This window comes from Uranotaenia lowii, chromosome 1 (assembly GCF_029784155.1).
Source record: "Uranotaenia lowii strain MFRU-FL chromosome 1, ASM2978415v1, whole genome shotgun sequence".
Lineage (NCBI taxonomy): Eukaryota > Metazoa > Arthropoda > Insecta > Diptera > Culicidae > Uranotaenia > Uranotaenia lowii.
In genome coordinates, this window is record NC_073691.1 from 43743850 (window position 1) to 43759109 (window position 15260).

The 15260-nt window shown below is 40.4% G+C and overlaps 1 protein-coding gene across 2 annotated transcripts; it reads left to right on the plus strand.

Moving 5' to 3' along the window:
- The first annotated feature begins 269 nt into the window (after positions 1-269).
- Positions 270-14985, plus strand: LOC129739062 (transcription factor btd). 2 transcript variants are annotated; one of them, XM_055730441.1, is made up of 4 exons: positions 270-449; positions 816-1749; positions 6734-7188; positions 11065-14985. In XM_055730441.1, the coding sequence occupies exons 2-4, from the start codon at positions 1639-1641 to the stop codon at positions 12635-12637; spliced, it is 2139 nt and encodes a 712-aa protein (XP_055586416.1). In that variant the 5' UTR covers positions 270-449; positions 816-1638; the 3' UTR covers positions 12638-14985. The 2 variants fall into 2 exon arrangements, with proteins under 2 accessions (XP_055586416.1, XP_055586415.1); XM_055730440.1 differs by having other exon boundaries at positions 270-1749.
- The last annotated feature ends 275 nt before the right edge of the window (positions 14986-15260 follow it).

Genomic DNA, 15260 nt, shown 5'->3' on the forward strand with positions numbered 1-15260 from the left:
CGTTGTGTGTGCGTTTTCACATGCTCGAAGCCTACTGAATCGGCCTCCTAGCTAGGTCTTGAGCCGGGCGTTTGCCGGAGGAGTGAATGAGTGAAAGAGGGTCGGTTGCTGCGATGGGAGAGGTAGGTAGAATTCGGGTGCGAGTGGGACGGAGCGATACCCTGCTGCTGCGAGTGCCCGGCGGGTAGAAGAAACAGGCAGGATTGTGTCGTGTTTTTTTAGGAAAATAAAATAAAATCAAAAATTGATCTCAGTTGAAATTCGTCTGCCGGATGAGAAGGGAAAAAAGTACAATCTGTAACCTATAATTATAAGTTTTTTCTCCGCTTCGCGTTCAGTTGTGCTTTCGAAGGCAGAGATCGTTGACGACGACCGAACGAGCGAACGAACGTGTTCGCGCGCCTTGCTTGAGGAGATTTTGGAACGGAACGGCTCGGTTTCGTGAGTGTGTGAGTTTTGATCTGGTTGGCTGGATAGTTCGGGCGCACTTCGGGCCCTCGGATTCGGATCAAGTTGTGTGCTTTTTTTTTTGCTGTCGTCGGTGTCGGGGAACACGAGAAAAGGAGAGTGCCTATACGCGAATCATCGATTTTTCGGGGCTTGCACCGTCGCCGTTTCTCTACTAGCTCTTTCCACGCCTCTCGCCACCGCCCTGTCCAACAACAAAACCGTTTTCTGGTTCCACGTTCCGCGGCATGGTGTGCGTTTTGTATCTCTCTACCCCCTAGCCTATGAAGTCCGGGGCCTAATGAACGCCAGTGAGAAGAGGACTTAATAATAGTGTTTAGAGTTTAATTTCTGCTTCTCTCATCAAGAGCATCTCGGCAGCGGCCGCGGCAACAACCAACATCAACGGCAGCTAGCAGCAGCACGGCTCGCGGATGCTGTGTGTACCAAGTGGCCAAGTGGCAGAAGAAGTTTTAGGCAGGTAACCTTCCGACGATCTTTGCGTGGCCAGGCCAGGGCCTGGGTTTGTTAATTCGAGGAAGAAAAATTGAACACCACGCGCCCGCTAAATTCTCGGACCGTTGCGGGCCCAGAAGAAGATTATCCAGTCCGGATGCCCCGGTCTTTACTGGTTTCGTTTGTTGTTATGTGTGTACTACTGCCTCGAAGAAATCCGCGCGCGCTGAATTACACGGTTTGGCGCTAATCGCAGCAACCCGATTCGGGTCTTCCGGATTAAGCAGCAATGAGTGCGCACCCCATGTGATCCAAACATCTGTGTTCTGTGACCCCTTGTGCTCGTGTAACAACTGTCCATGTAGCATGTGTACAAACCCCCCACTGAAAAAAAAGGTAGCCAAGAATACCGCAACAGCAACAGTAGTGTATAATTAACCGAAACGAGTGAATTACCCGTGATAACACTCTTGGATTAAAGTGATACCTCAAAGCCTACTACAATAAAACAACAGCAACAACAACCAAACGACACAAATCGACCATCGATCAAGTGACCATCGATAAAGAACCGACGCAAACGAAGTGTTGTGTTTAGAGTGTGTGATCATCAAAGTAAACAAGGATTATACCAAACGTCAGAAGAGAACAAAAACAATAGGGAAACAGCACCCTAGAAACGCTGTAGTGAGTGCGACAACAGAACAACTTTGGGACGGAGTCACCTCCGTCAAGATGATGGCCTCACCGAGTTTTATGACCCAGTATCATCACAACCATCATCATCACCATAATCTGCATCATCACCAGTGGAATAGCAGCAGCCACCATCATCACCAGGCACAGGTTGGTTGAATCCCCCCAAAAAAAATAAGAGAGTTTATTGTTTTACAGACAGACCGCATCGTCCTTCGTTTTTATTGGGGGTTTTATTTATTGGAACCCGAGAATTTTGACAATACTAAGGCTCTCAAGATGTATCAAAAGTTAGCCTTTTGACAACTTTTGCACCGTTAAAGTCATCAACTCTCCGTTGAACTGTTGAAAATTATAAGTTTATTTTACTGAATAATTAAGCTTCCTTCACTATATCTTTTTGACTTTTTTTTTTCGGGATTTACATCCTTTAGGTTGATTCATCCTTCAAATTTCCGGGATTCCAAGTTCATAACTCTCAAGAAACCAACTAATGTAGCGATGTACCAATTGTAACAAAGCTAAGTTGATGTTTATTATGCTAAATCTCAACCTATCATACTTATTTTGATCGAAAAATCATGTTTACCGATTGAAATCTGCTAAAATACGAAAAAAATCAATCAATTTCAAGTTCATACCTCTCAAGAAACCAACTAATGTAGCGATGTGCCAATAGTAAAAAAAAGCTAAGTTGATGTCTAATATGCCAAATCTCAACCAATCACGCATGTTTTGATCGGAAAAAATGGTGTTTACCGATAGAAATTTGCTAAAATACCTAAAAATTTAATGAACTTTAGCCTGGTAACATTCTTACTCAAATGATTTAGTTTATGGTTACTTCAAATAGCTAACATATTTGATCAATACTCTGTTCATAAAGTGCCAAGGATACAAACTCTTTAATTTGCGTTGCTTTCGAGTTTAAAGATCTGCTGATCAACTCATCAATGAAAGAAGTTTTTTCTTAAGATCTGCTCCTAAATGCCATGTTTCTGTCTACAAAACTCAGTATTTTAGCCATCGTTTACTGTCACTCTCAAAAGACGGTTATTTTTTCATAGTGTTTTCGTCGAAAAGTCGACCGAATTCAAAATTATTTGCAGATTTATCATAAATTTCATCAAAATGGGAAACAAAGTCCTAACTTGTCATAATAGCAGCTTTTGCACTTTGCGGACGGATTTAAAAAAATCTGTATGTTTATTTTTACTGTCTTTTAATTTTGAAAAAGAGGGAAATATTCAATGGTTTTTGAAGTATTCTCAAGGCCCACTCCCTGGACTTTTAATAGTTGTTTATGCAATCAGTTGCAAAAAGTGTTTTTTTTTTCAGCACAAGTCGTAGGTATACGAAAACACTCATTTGCGTTTCCGATGGGCTGATCACTTATCACTAACAGGAGTTTTTGCTAAAGATCTGCTCATTCATGCAATGTTTCTGTCAACAAAACTCAACATTTATTTACTGTCACGTTTACAGAAAAGACGGTTAATTTTTCAAAAATTCTGAACCAAAGTAAATCCAATTCTGTTTACATTATTGGTTCCAAGATAGAGGTTACCTACCTATCAAATTCCAGGAGTGGCTCAGTAGGCCATAATTTTTTTTGTAGGCCGAGGCCATCGTTTTTCCATATGTCAAAAGAATGGTGCCTGAGATGGACAGCAAATTCACAATGTCCAAAACTTATGCTCTCTTTTTGAACATAAATTGCTACTTCGCTCATTGGACAATTTTTCAAAATGAAGCATCTGATTATTAGCATTCTGGTTGCAATGCTTATCACAGAGAGAACAACAAGGTTGTTTTCTCACTTGAATCCCGCGCGGGAGAACAAATTTGTAAACATGTCGGACTTTTTATCATATCCGATTTATACCGACTTTAAGAAACCATTTTTAAGATCGTTTACTCAAATATTTGGTATGAATTGCGATTCGCATTAGCATTGTGAACGATTTGAGCTAACATTTTCAACGCGATTTTATGTTTACTGAGTAGGGAACGATATTATCAGAAGTTATATAGAAGACAGCAAACAATTTGTTGTAGTTGAAGGAGTAGATAGTGAATTAAGGAATACAAGCATAGGCGTTCCACAAGGCAGTAACATTGGGCCTTACTCTTTCTTCTTTATATAAATGCCATAAATAATCTTCCACTAGTTGGTACTGCTAGGCTTTTCGCTGATTATACAGCTCTCTTCTATTCAGGAAAATCTGCAAGTTTTGCTAAAGATTACTTGGAAAATGATTCAAAGCTGCTATCAAAATATTTCAACAGCAATTTACTCTCTTTAAATTACGCTTAAACAAAATATACGTTGTTTCGCTTGTCGAGGAAAGTAAGACCACGACACAGAATCGTAGAATCACGACAATGGCGTGGTTGGTAGAATAAGGACAGAGAACGCAGATGGGCAAGGCTGCTGTTACGGAAAATTCGTTTCTGATTCGGCCTCCGGTAAGAAGACGGATTGGCACAGGGAGCACTGATTTCAAAAGCTAGTTATACGCACAAAATTGTTTATGTTTCGCCCCTGGAAAAAGGAAGATTGGCTTAGAAACCACAAAATTTCGGTGGAAAAAGACGGAATTGGCTTAGGAAGTGCAGAATTTAAAGGCTGCTGTCACTGCTGATTATTTTTTGATTCGGCTTTCTGATGGAAAAAGACGGATTGGCTTAAAAAGCGCAGATTTTAAGGGTTCTGATACTGATTGTTTGTTGTGATTTAGCCCTCCGGTGGAAAAAGACGGATTGGTTCAGGAAACGCAGGCTGCTGCGCTGAGTGTTTGTTTTGATCTGGCTTTCCGGTGGAAAAAGAAGAAATTGGCTTAGAAAGCGCAGATTTTTAAGGCTGCTGCTGATTGTTTATTTTGATTTGGCTTTTCGATGGAAAAAGACGGATTGGCGTAGGAAGCGCAGATTTCAAGGCTACTACTGCTGCTGCTGATTGCTTGTTTGATTTGGCTTTCCGATGGAAAAGACAGAATTGGTTTAGGAAGCGCAGATTTTAAAGGCTGCTGCTGCTGATTGTTTGTTTTGGTTTAGCCTTCCGGTGGAAAAAGACGGAGTGGCTTCGGAAGCGCAGATTTTAAAGGCTGCTGCCGCTGATTGTTTGTTTTGATTTGGCCTTCCGGTGGAAAAAACGGGATTGGCTTAAAAAGCGCAGAATTTAAGAGTTCTGCTGCTGATTGTTTGTTGTGATTTAGCCCTCCGGTGAAAAAAAACGGATTGGCGTAGAAAGCGCAGATTTCAAATGCTGCTGTTGCTCCTGATTGATTGTTTTGATTTGGCCTTCCGGTGGAAAAAAGATCGATTGACTTAGGAAGCGCAGATTTTAGGCCAGCTTCTGCTGATTGTATGTAATGTAGAATTGGAAAAAGTGTGTTAATAAAAGTTTCCTTTGAGAATAAAGGTGAGAAAGAATGTAAAGATGAGATGAAAGATATGCAGAAATTCCATCAAATTTAATAAAAACTGAACGGTTGTCTTACTTAATTTGAGTCAAATTTGAACCGCTTCTAGCAGCTGGCGTCTCAAATCAAGTAAAACAGCCGTTCAGGAAGCACGTGGCAAAACAAATTGTAATTGCAAAAGTGCAGTGATATTGTGATGGAATATTGTGAAGAATTTTTTAATTAATTCAAGCTTTTGTATTCTAATATAGTTTTCTGAGGATAGCTGAAAGTAGTATCTTATTAAAAGTTGGCCGGATCTGGAATCTTATTAAAAGTTGGCCGATGCACTCTTCCTCCTCTAAAATATACCATTTGACAAATAAAAGAGCAGAACAATCTAACAAGAATTGGAACCAGACCTGGAGAGAGGGCGGCTAAATGTTACTCATATCTTTTGGTCCTTTAAGTTTTGCTTAATCGTTGGGAAAACTAAGAAAAAAAGGTTGATTCCGTAATTCGTAGAACGAATTTGCTTCAAACTTTTCCGTTCGGTTACAATTTTCTACAGTTTTAAGGACGATAATATTCCTCACAAATTGAGTCCAAATTAAACCAAATCGGTTCATTCAGTTCTGCTTAAATCATATGAAAAAAACGCACACACAAACGATTAAGGAGGGTAGATAACAGAACTAAGCTTTGAACACCCTTTTTTTTTGGTTCGTAACTCTTGTATTCGTCAACACTTTTCTTCAATTTCCTCAGGTTTTGCGTAGGACAATGTTCCTCAACTTTTAAGACTAAGCTGACCAAAATCGGCCCATCCAGTTCTGTTAAAATCGTGTGAACAAAACACACACACAAACGATTTAGTGGGGAATTCATAAAGATGCTTGTTTTTAACATATGTTTTTCTTTGAATTCGTAAGTTTTTTCTTCAATTTCCTTAGTTTCACAAAGTGGGGCTTAGAACTGGTGCTTGAAATTCCTCAGCAGAATTTTTTTTAACAATTTTTCAAGCTAACAATATTCTTCATCGTTCAAATTAAAATTAGGCTGAATGCAATAACCTAGTTGGGATAAATCGAACTCACAAACGATAAGCTAAATAACTCTTTCAATTTTCAAAACTTTTCTTCAAATTTCTCAAACTTTATGGTGGACAATATTTCCCATTGTTTGAGTTTGTAATGAGCTAAATCGGCTTGCACAGTTCCGGTAAAATCATCCGAACATAACGCACACACAAAGAGTAAAAAATCGATCTACAATACCACCTTTCTGTAGTGGGAACGACATCTTTCCATGTTATGATGAAGAAATTGTATTTAGTTCAAATTTTAACTTGAAAAAAAAAAACAGTGGCCTAACTATTTCAGCCTCCAGAACGAAAATGACCCATAGAAATTGCGACCCGATTGAGCGATTGTAATTTGTTCGGCGTCGTAATACTTTCTCATTGTTGCCAAATTTACGATTGCGGCTGATCTAAACTGATGAAGTTTTCACATGAAATTTCTAAACCACGGTTTTAGCACCAGTTCGCACGCGGCTCCCAATAAAATTATCATTTTTCAACCGTTTGCGGTCCCCGTTTTTTTTTTCTTTTTTATTGCCGTCACCCACTAATTTTAGCATTAAGCGGAGCCATTGATCCCCGGGGCGATTCGCAATGACCGATTCAATTCTAATTTGGATTTTTTTTTCTCTACCTTTTCCCGAACCAGTTATCGCCCCTGAACATCCTCCCGTACCAGTACCCGCCACAGCCTAGTTCCGTTAGCAGCCTCGGTTCGGTGGCCTCGCTCGGATCGGCCGGACTTTCACCGACTCAATCGATCGCTTCGTCCAACGGCGGTGGCACCGGATCGGCTGCCAGTAGCAGTTTTAGCACATCCGGATCCGGAACCCTCGTCGGCGGAGCCGGAACAGCAGGACAGGTGGTCCCACTAGGAGCCGGTAGCAGTGGAAGTGTTGGTACCGGAAGTAACGCCGCTAGTCCCGATATCGTTGTGCCCCCTTCGGCAGCTTCGGCAGTCATTCCGACAGTAGCCGGATCTTCGGCGACTAGTGCTGCCGTTGCGGCGGCAGCCGTTGCAGCCACGACGGCGTACGGATTCAGTGCAGCGGCCATGGTCCAGCAGAACCCGGCCACGGCCGCCGCACTCGAGATGACCGCCAGGTAGGTGTCTTTTTTCGTATTTACAAAAATTTTTTTTGAGAATACCTTGAAGAAGTTGGTTCGAAACGTTGGAGGATTCAGTGCATTTTTGATCGTTTTTCTCCCATATTTTATTAATTCTATTGCGCAGCTAATCAGTTTTAAAGTTCGTTTTTGGATATATTGTGCGTTTAAATCAAAATTGTAGAATCTTCGTTGGTAGATTGATAGCAGACCACAGTCTTCCGACAATCTAGTACCTCATTTTTCCTTGTCGGAAGTCCAGACTTCCGAAGTAAAATCGCGATAATATCAGCCACACTAGAATCGAACGTAATCAGGCAAGTGTCTCGAAATAACATGAGATTGAAAATTTTCGAGTGAGTGATCATGCAAGTTGTAAATGCTATTTTTCTTTGATTTTTGACGTTTTTTCAACATGTTCTTCAAAAAAAGAACAAATCAATTTGGAGTTCTGAGATGAGAATCGAATTAAACAATCCCAGTGTTGCAAAATGTCATAAGATTGAGAGTTTTAAAGCAAGTTTCCGCGTAATACTTAGGATCGCGATGTGATGTTCATTTATCGCATCTTGAGCATCAGAAATCACATGTCCCTGAGATTCAAAAAGCACAACACGGTGTCTTTCTCAGACCTTTACTCAAGTGATGAGAAAGTGAATATTGACTAGGTCACTCAAAACTCAAGTGAGAGACAAGTCAAATGGGCATTAGACTGAGTCGATTTTGGGTCATTTTCGAATTTCTCTCTAAAAAGCTTCCTTTGGGTTCAAAACTCATTCATGATTTTTTGCAGAATTGTTAAATGAATTTTACAGGAATAGATTTGAACTTTTATGTTTGTGTGGGAAAATTGAATATTTTGGAGTGAAAAATCAACATTTTTTTTTATTCTTCAGTGCCTAAAGACATACCCCTGTTAATTAACTAATAACTTTTTGCCAGATATCATACAATAATGAGATCTTCGATCAATTAGATCAGCGGAAAATTTCTTTTAGAGAATTCATAAATTGGCACAAAAACTATAAGCAAACTCAGTTCCATAGAAAAAAAAACAAAAAATATGATGATTTTTCAGAAAAAAATATTAAATTTTCCCGTACAAACATAAAAGTTTAAAATTACTTATGTAAACACTACAAAAATATTCTGCAAAAAATCATGGATGAGTTTGGAATCAAACCGAAGCTTTTTAGACTCCAGAGTTTGAGAAATTCAAAAATGATCACAAATCGACTCAGTCTAATGAGCATGAGTCTCTTGAAATGAAAAAATTAACTGAACTTTGACATTAATACGTTCGTCGCCAAGCGCCAGCCACTTCAAAATATGTTCAACTTTGAAAAGTCAAAATGTCAACTAGAAAAAACGTTTCGATCTCTCATTTTGGCTAGAAAACAGTGAGGAATTCGCTCTATTCTCTACTCATTGCTTCTCTTTAAACGCGCTTGATTTTTATCCTTTACCATTCAAGTTCTCAGGACACGCTTTTTAAGAATTTCAAGATTCTTGAGTTTAATATTTCTGATTTATTTTTTAAAACTGCCCTCTCAACACGTTCTTCTAAACTTTAAGCTGTTCTCCCAACTCGCATTTTCTACCTTTTTCAAAGCTGTCTTTTCGACTCACCATGTGTTTCAATTCTAAACTGTTCTCTCAACTCGCTTTGTGTTACAACTCCAAGCTGTCCTCTCAACGAATTTAAATTTTTCCTTCAACGTTGTCCTGTCAACTCGCTTTGTGTTACAAATCCAAACTGTTCTCTCAACGCGTTTGAATTGCACTTTTTTCTCAAGCTGGTTTGTCAACTCGCTTTGTGTTATAATTCCAAGCCGTCCTCTCAATGCGCTTGAATTGCCTTTTTTTCTCAAAGCTGTCCTCTCAACTCACTTTGTGTTACAATCCGAAGCTGTCCTCTCAACGCGCTTGATTGAACTTTTTTCTCAAGCTGGTTTGTCAACTCGCTTTATTTTACAATTCAAAGCCGTCCTCTCAATGCGCATGCCTTTTTTTTCTCAAAGCTGTCCTCTCAACTCAATTTGTATTACAATTCAAAACTGTCCTATTTAAGAATTGCGTTTTTTTTTCTTTAGAGCTGTCCTGTTAACTCGCTTTGTACTACAATTCCAAGCTGTCCTCTCAACGCGCTTGAATCGCATAATTTTCTCCCAAAACAGTCCTCTCTACTCACTTTGTGTTAGAATTCCAAGCTGTCCTCTCAATGCGCTTGAATTGTTTTTTTTTCCAAAATGCTGACCACTTAATTCGCTTTGTGTAACAATTCCAAGCTGTCCTCTCAACGCGCATGAATTGTGTGAAAAAAAGCTTCTAAACTTCAAGCTGTTCTCTCAACTCGTTTTTTTCTTAGCTGTCTTCTCGACTCACAATATGTTACAATTCTAAACTGTTCGATCAAATAACTTTGTGTTACAATTCTAAGCCGTCCTCTCAACGCGCTTGAATTGCTTTTTTTTTTTTTTTTCTCAAAGCTATCCTCTCTACCCACTTTGTGTTACAACTCCAAGCTGTCATCTTAACGAATAGCATTTTTTCTTCAAAGCTGTCCTGTCAACTCGCTTTGTGTTACATTTCCAAGCTGTCCTCCCAACGTGCTTAAATTGTATTTTTCTTTTTCTTTAAAGCTGCCATCTTAACTCGCTTTGTGTTACAATTCAGAGCTGCTTTCTCAGCGCTTGAATCCCATTTTTTTCTGAAAACAATTCTCTCAACTTGCTTTGTGTTAATATTTCAAGTTGTCTTCTCAACGTGCTCGGATTGCTTTCTTTCTCTCAAAACTGTCCGCTCATCTCGCTTTGTGTAACAATTCCAAGCTGTCCTCTTACAAAGCTGTTCTCTCAATTCGCTTTGTGCAACGATTCCAAGCTGTCCATCTGGATGATGTTTGTGTAGAAACGGCATCAAAATTTTCTTCATACATTCATTCTGGTACACATCTTGATTGATAGCCAAACCAGACGGCTTGAAACACGACTAAGAAATACGTCTCTCGGAAATGGCGATGTACTGATAACTTTTTCTTCAAACTTATGTTCCAACTTGTATTTAATGTTCGAAGATGTAGTAGAACTATCCTTGGAATAGTATCAATCGTTTCCGGGGATGTACGTCTTCAAAAGAGGGAAATAACTTTCGTCGTCCAAAACAAAACATTTTCCGGAATAACTTGTCAACATCCAGCGGCATTGGGATTTAAATGTCGAAATCTGATCCTCGGTGTATTCTAGAGCTCTTTCGGCACTTAATTCCAACTTTTTGTCTTGCAAATGTACTGGTGAAAACAATTGAACTTTTTGGCTCAGTTAATCCTTTTGTTGAAGGCACGAGAAACAGAACGAAGTCCTTTTGCGTCCATAATTTTCACTGGTCTGCCACTACCTTGCTTGCGAATAGTTGTTGGGGATTTTAGGATAAGGTAAACAGTGGAAGCCGTAACATTTTTACTTTTAAAATGTTGTACTTTATACTTTTTGCCGAGATTTTTGTGCAGTTCGTAGATCTGTAAAACGCGCTCGTGAAACGCTCTTGGTTCGACGGCATTTTGAGCAAAACTGGGCAAACATAAACAAAACAAAAAATACTGGCGAAAAGAGGAGAAGAAAAGCTAACACAAACACATTCTAATTTTTCTCTGAGTTCGTTTATGTTTCAGTATTGGGGCCTCGAAAAAATTCCAAAATTTTAGTTGCCACCCGTTAATTTCTACAAATGTGTGTTTTGTTTTGTTCTCACAAGTTTAACTTTCATTTCGGGACCGGTACCGAGACTATATGCCCAGCACTTGAACCTTCAAACATTGCAACCGTTAACTCACTAGATACTAATCGGAACTTTTACTCTCCCTTCCTTCCCCAGGTCCCAGCAGATGCACTACCCGTCGTACCAGTACCCGGCCAGTTACTACAACAACATGGCCGGCAATCCGTGGTTCCAGGAGTCGATGTACCAGGGTTGGCCCGGGGAAGCGTACGGCCTGAAGCTGGAGGATTACTCGCACCAGACGGCGGCCCAGAGGCGCTGTGCCCGTTGTACCTGCCCGAACTGCATCAACGAGCTTTCGGGACTGCCTCCGGTTGTCGGTCCGGATGAGAAGGGCAAGCGGCAGCACATATGTCACATTCCGGGCTGCGAGAAGATCTACGGCAAGACTAGTCACTTGAAGGCGCATCTGCGGTGGCACACCGGGGAAAGGCCGTTCTTGTGCAAGTGGTTGTTCTGCGGGAAGCGGTTTACCCGGTCGGATGAGTTGCAGCGGCACTTTAGGACGCACACGGGCGAGAAGCGGTTCACGTGTAATATCTGCAGCAAGAAGTTTATGCGAAGTGACCATTTGGCGAAGCACGTGAAGACGCACGAGAACAAGGCGAAAAAGTTGGCGAAGAAGAGCGAAAAGGCCGAGGAGGCTAAGATGAAGAAGGAGGTGGGACGGGTTGAAGGTAAACGAATGGGTGGTGAAGTGAAGGGTCAGTTGACGGGGAAAGTGAAGAAGCAGAAGATTGCGGATGAGCAGCAGCAGCAGGTTGAGGATATCAATGCGAACATTCGGATGCCACAGATCAAGCAAGAGAAGGGTTACGAGAGTAGTCCGTCGACGACGACGGGGAAATCGTCAATGTTTGGGAGCGATTACGGTGGTCAAGGAACGGGCAGCTACCAGTCTTCCGCCATGAACTATCATCATCCGTCGTCGTACTTCCAGAGCGCATTCCTGCAGGACGCTAGCAACTTGGCGCATCAGAGCAAGAACCTGTTCCACAATCCGTACTGCGATAGCGGGAGCTTCCAGAGCCGCAGCAATCTGTTCTCTACCTCAGCGAATACCAGCAGCAGCAGTGGCATCTCCGGAAGTAGTCTCTGTGACACGACGACGGCTTCGTCAGATCGACGGAGTAGCAGTAGTAACAACAATAACAACACCTCCAGCAACAGTGATGTGAGCAATAGTCTAGTGAAACTGGAAGAGTACACAAACAGCCATAGCAGCAGTCTACTGAACAACGATAACAGTGGTGCCAGCAGCCATCAGCAGCAGCAACGGAACAGTTCCAACAGCAGTAACCTACTACCTCAATCGCAAGCACAAGTGTACCACATCAACCAGGAACTGGCCTCGAACTACGCGGCCTACACCAATGCCTCCAAGTTGGGAGCCTACCATCCCCATCATCATCATCCGAGCCATCATCACCCGAGTCATCATTTGAGCAGCAGTAACAGCAACAGTGCGGTAAGCAACGCTGGCTACGGCGAAGTGAGCACCGGACACAGCACTAGTGGCCACAGCGAAGTGTCACCCTCGGCCTCAGCTGCCGCCACCTACAACATGATGATGAACCAGTACACAATCCATCACCATCACCATCATCACGCGCAGCAACAGCAACAGTCGCAGCAGCAGCATCAGTCCGACATCGAACTATTCAAATAGACTTGACGTTGAAGCGCGGAAGAAGTGCTGCTAGTCATCCCCATCGGTTGAAGTTTGACAGATACACCCCCGTTCCTCGACTGTGTTAGTTTTTTTTGCGCAACTGAACAAAGCCAATATCATGAGATTCTACAATAACACAAAATGTATGTGACGTTCCTTTTAGTCCGGGTTGTCCGGCAATCAAAGTAGCCATTTGGTGTCGTCGTCGTCGTCGTTTGTTTCGGCGTCATGGACTGCTTTGTGTTCATTTTTTATTATGTAGTAGCTTTTTTGTTCTTGTTTTAAGTAAACCCAAAATGCGGCACCGTAACATACACCGAACGAAAAAAAAAACCAACAACGCATCCTCTCGCTCTTTCCTTCTTTCAAAGTGTGCCAACTGCAGCACAAAAGAATAAGCCCGACCGACCGACTGTGTTTATTATATCTGCGAGTTTGAGCGTCACTTTTTTTCCTTCTTTGCGGATCGAAAGTTAGGCGGCTAGGCGGCTGAAAAGAAGGGAACCGAAACTGTGAAAACTATTAAATTATGTCATGATTTATTTATGTTCCTCTACAATTGTCAGTCGTCTCCCTTTCTCTGGTTCTTTGGCCGTTTGTAAGTTTTTGTCTCGTCCATGGGCCCAAACGGAACAAAGGAAAGTTGGGCCTCTCGCACCAACCCACCCCAAAAAAGGTGCCCTGTGAACCTACGACAAAAAAAAACAGAATAAAGAAAAAACCGTGAATCAACTGTGGCGTGCGGTCGTCGTTGCCGCGCGTAAGAAAGCCATTGAAAGTCGGCAAAATTAGCAATTGTAAAATGTAATTAAATTTATTTATATTTTCATTAATCATTCCTCTCACTGAGCCTCGGTCTATCCTTTTTTCCGCTCGCTCAAACCCGGCCATTAGCCGCAAACATCGTTAAAGAGCAACCTAACTAGCACAAAGCATTGAACAGTGCTAAGGCAAAGACAGCAACGAAAAAAAAAACACAGAAAACCCGTAGCGCTAATTTAACGTCCACTCAGCAAGCAGTGCCGGTTGAAAATCTTTTTTTTTTTCAACTTTTTCGCTCTAAAATTCGCCACAACATTCACGCGCGCTCGACACTCGTTGCTCAGGCGTAAAGTCTTGGTGAAGCCTAATTAATTTGTTCCCATACCCATCGTTGCAATCGTCAATGGCTTACTTATGGAATTTTTCGGTCGGTGGCGGCGGCGCCTTTTGAGAAAGAAAGAGACGACCGAGGACCTAAACCGCTCTAAAAACTTGGTTTCGCAAGAGGAGAATGTAGTTTTTGTTTACACATTTTAATCCCACTAATGCTGTATACATCGGTGAATCGTAAGCTAGGTTGCATTTTGTAAAAAGTATTTTTAACTCGCGCTAATTGGCAAACTAGCCGGGCGTCACCTTAGTCAATTCACAATCACACAATTATTCGTGTAAAAATTACCTGACGATTTTGTTTCAGTGTGTATGTCGAATCGCGCAATTTGAGATATCCAAAACAAAACAAATTCGTTCCCTCCAGTTTGAATCGAACAAAACTCAAGTTGATCGAAAAATACAATTTTTGTAAATAGGTGAAAATGTAGAAAAACAAACAATAATGACGGCAAAAAAGCATTGTGTATTTTATAAATACTGTAAATAATAAACAAAAACAATTTTGGCTCTGAAAACGTTTTAAACTATTCACATTTTTTTCTAATTCAACAGCAAACAAAACTTTGATACTAAACCGACACAAAAGTCGTGTGAAAGACGATGTTCTGAAGTTTGTTGATAAAAACACTGAAGTAAATAAAACTTTACAAAACCAACAAATTTGATGTAAGTTTCGTACCTTTAATAGCAAAAAAAAAACAAAAACAAACAAACGAAAAATGAACGATCACAATACTGACAACTGTGCTGAAAGAAAAAAAAACAAAGTGAAAATAGCCAGAAAACACAGAGACAAACATGATAAAATTAGTCTTTAAGAACACACACACGCAGAGAAATTGTTCTATGAAATCCTCAAAAACGAAAAATTATCGATAACATTTATGAAATTAATAAAAATTTAAGCGAAAAAACAACTTAAAAATCTAGACAAGTATTATTGTAAATAAAACCGATCACGCCCATTAAAATAAAAGAAAAAACAAAACGGCGTGACTAGGAAGTAAATTTTAAGTCTATTGAATATTATGATAATTGAATATTAACTAATGCAAATGTTGCAAATAGACAGATTAAGAGAGCAGAACAAAACACACAGACATAAGCACACACACACACACAAATCTTCGATGTTATATTATATATATTTATGAATTCCAATTTTGAAAAACAAAGCAAATAATAACAATAAAAACAAATCTTTAAGTCATTCGAAAATTAATCATTGTGTTTTTGGCTTTTTTTACTGATATGATGACACATTCCTTGGGTTTATGGTGATTTCTCCAATTTGTCAATACAATCTTTCTAAATTGTTATATTTTTCTGGATTTGAAATCTGAATATAAAATCTGAATCTGAAATCTGAAGCTGAAATCTGAATCTGAAATCTGAATCTGAAATCTGAATCTGAAATCTGAATCTGAAATCTGAATCTGAAATCTGAATCTGAAATCTGAATCTG

Coding starts and splice junctions, on each gene's coding strand:
- LOC129739062 (XM_055730440.1), top strand. CDS start 1,639: ATGATGGCCTCACCGAGTTTTATGACCCAGTATCATCACAACCATCAT. Junction 1,750..6,733: donor ACCATCATCACCAGGCACAG/GTTGGTTGAATC, acceptor TTCCCGAACCAG/TTATCGCCCCTGAACATCCT. Junction 7,189..11,064: donor GCACTCGAGATGACCGCCAG/GTAGGTGTCTTT, acceptor TTCCTTCCCCAG/GTCCCAGCAGATGCACTACC.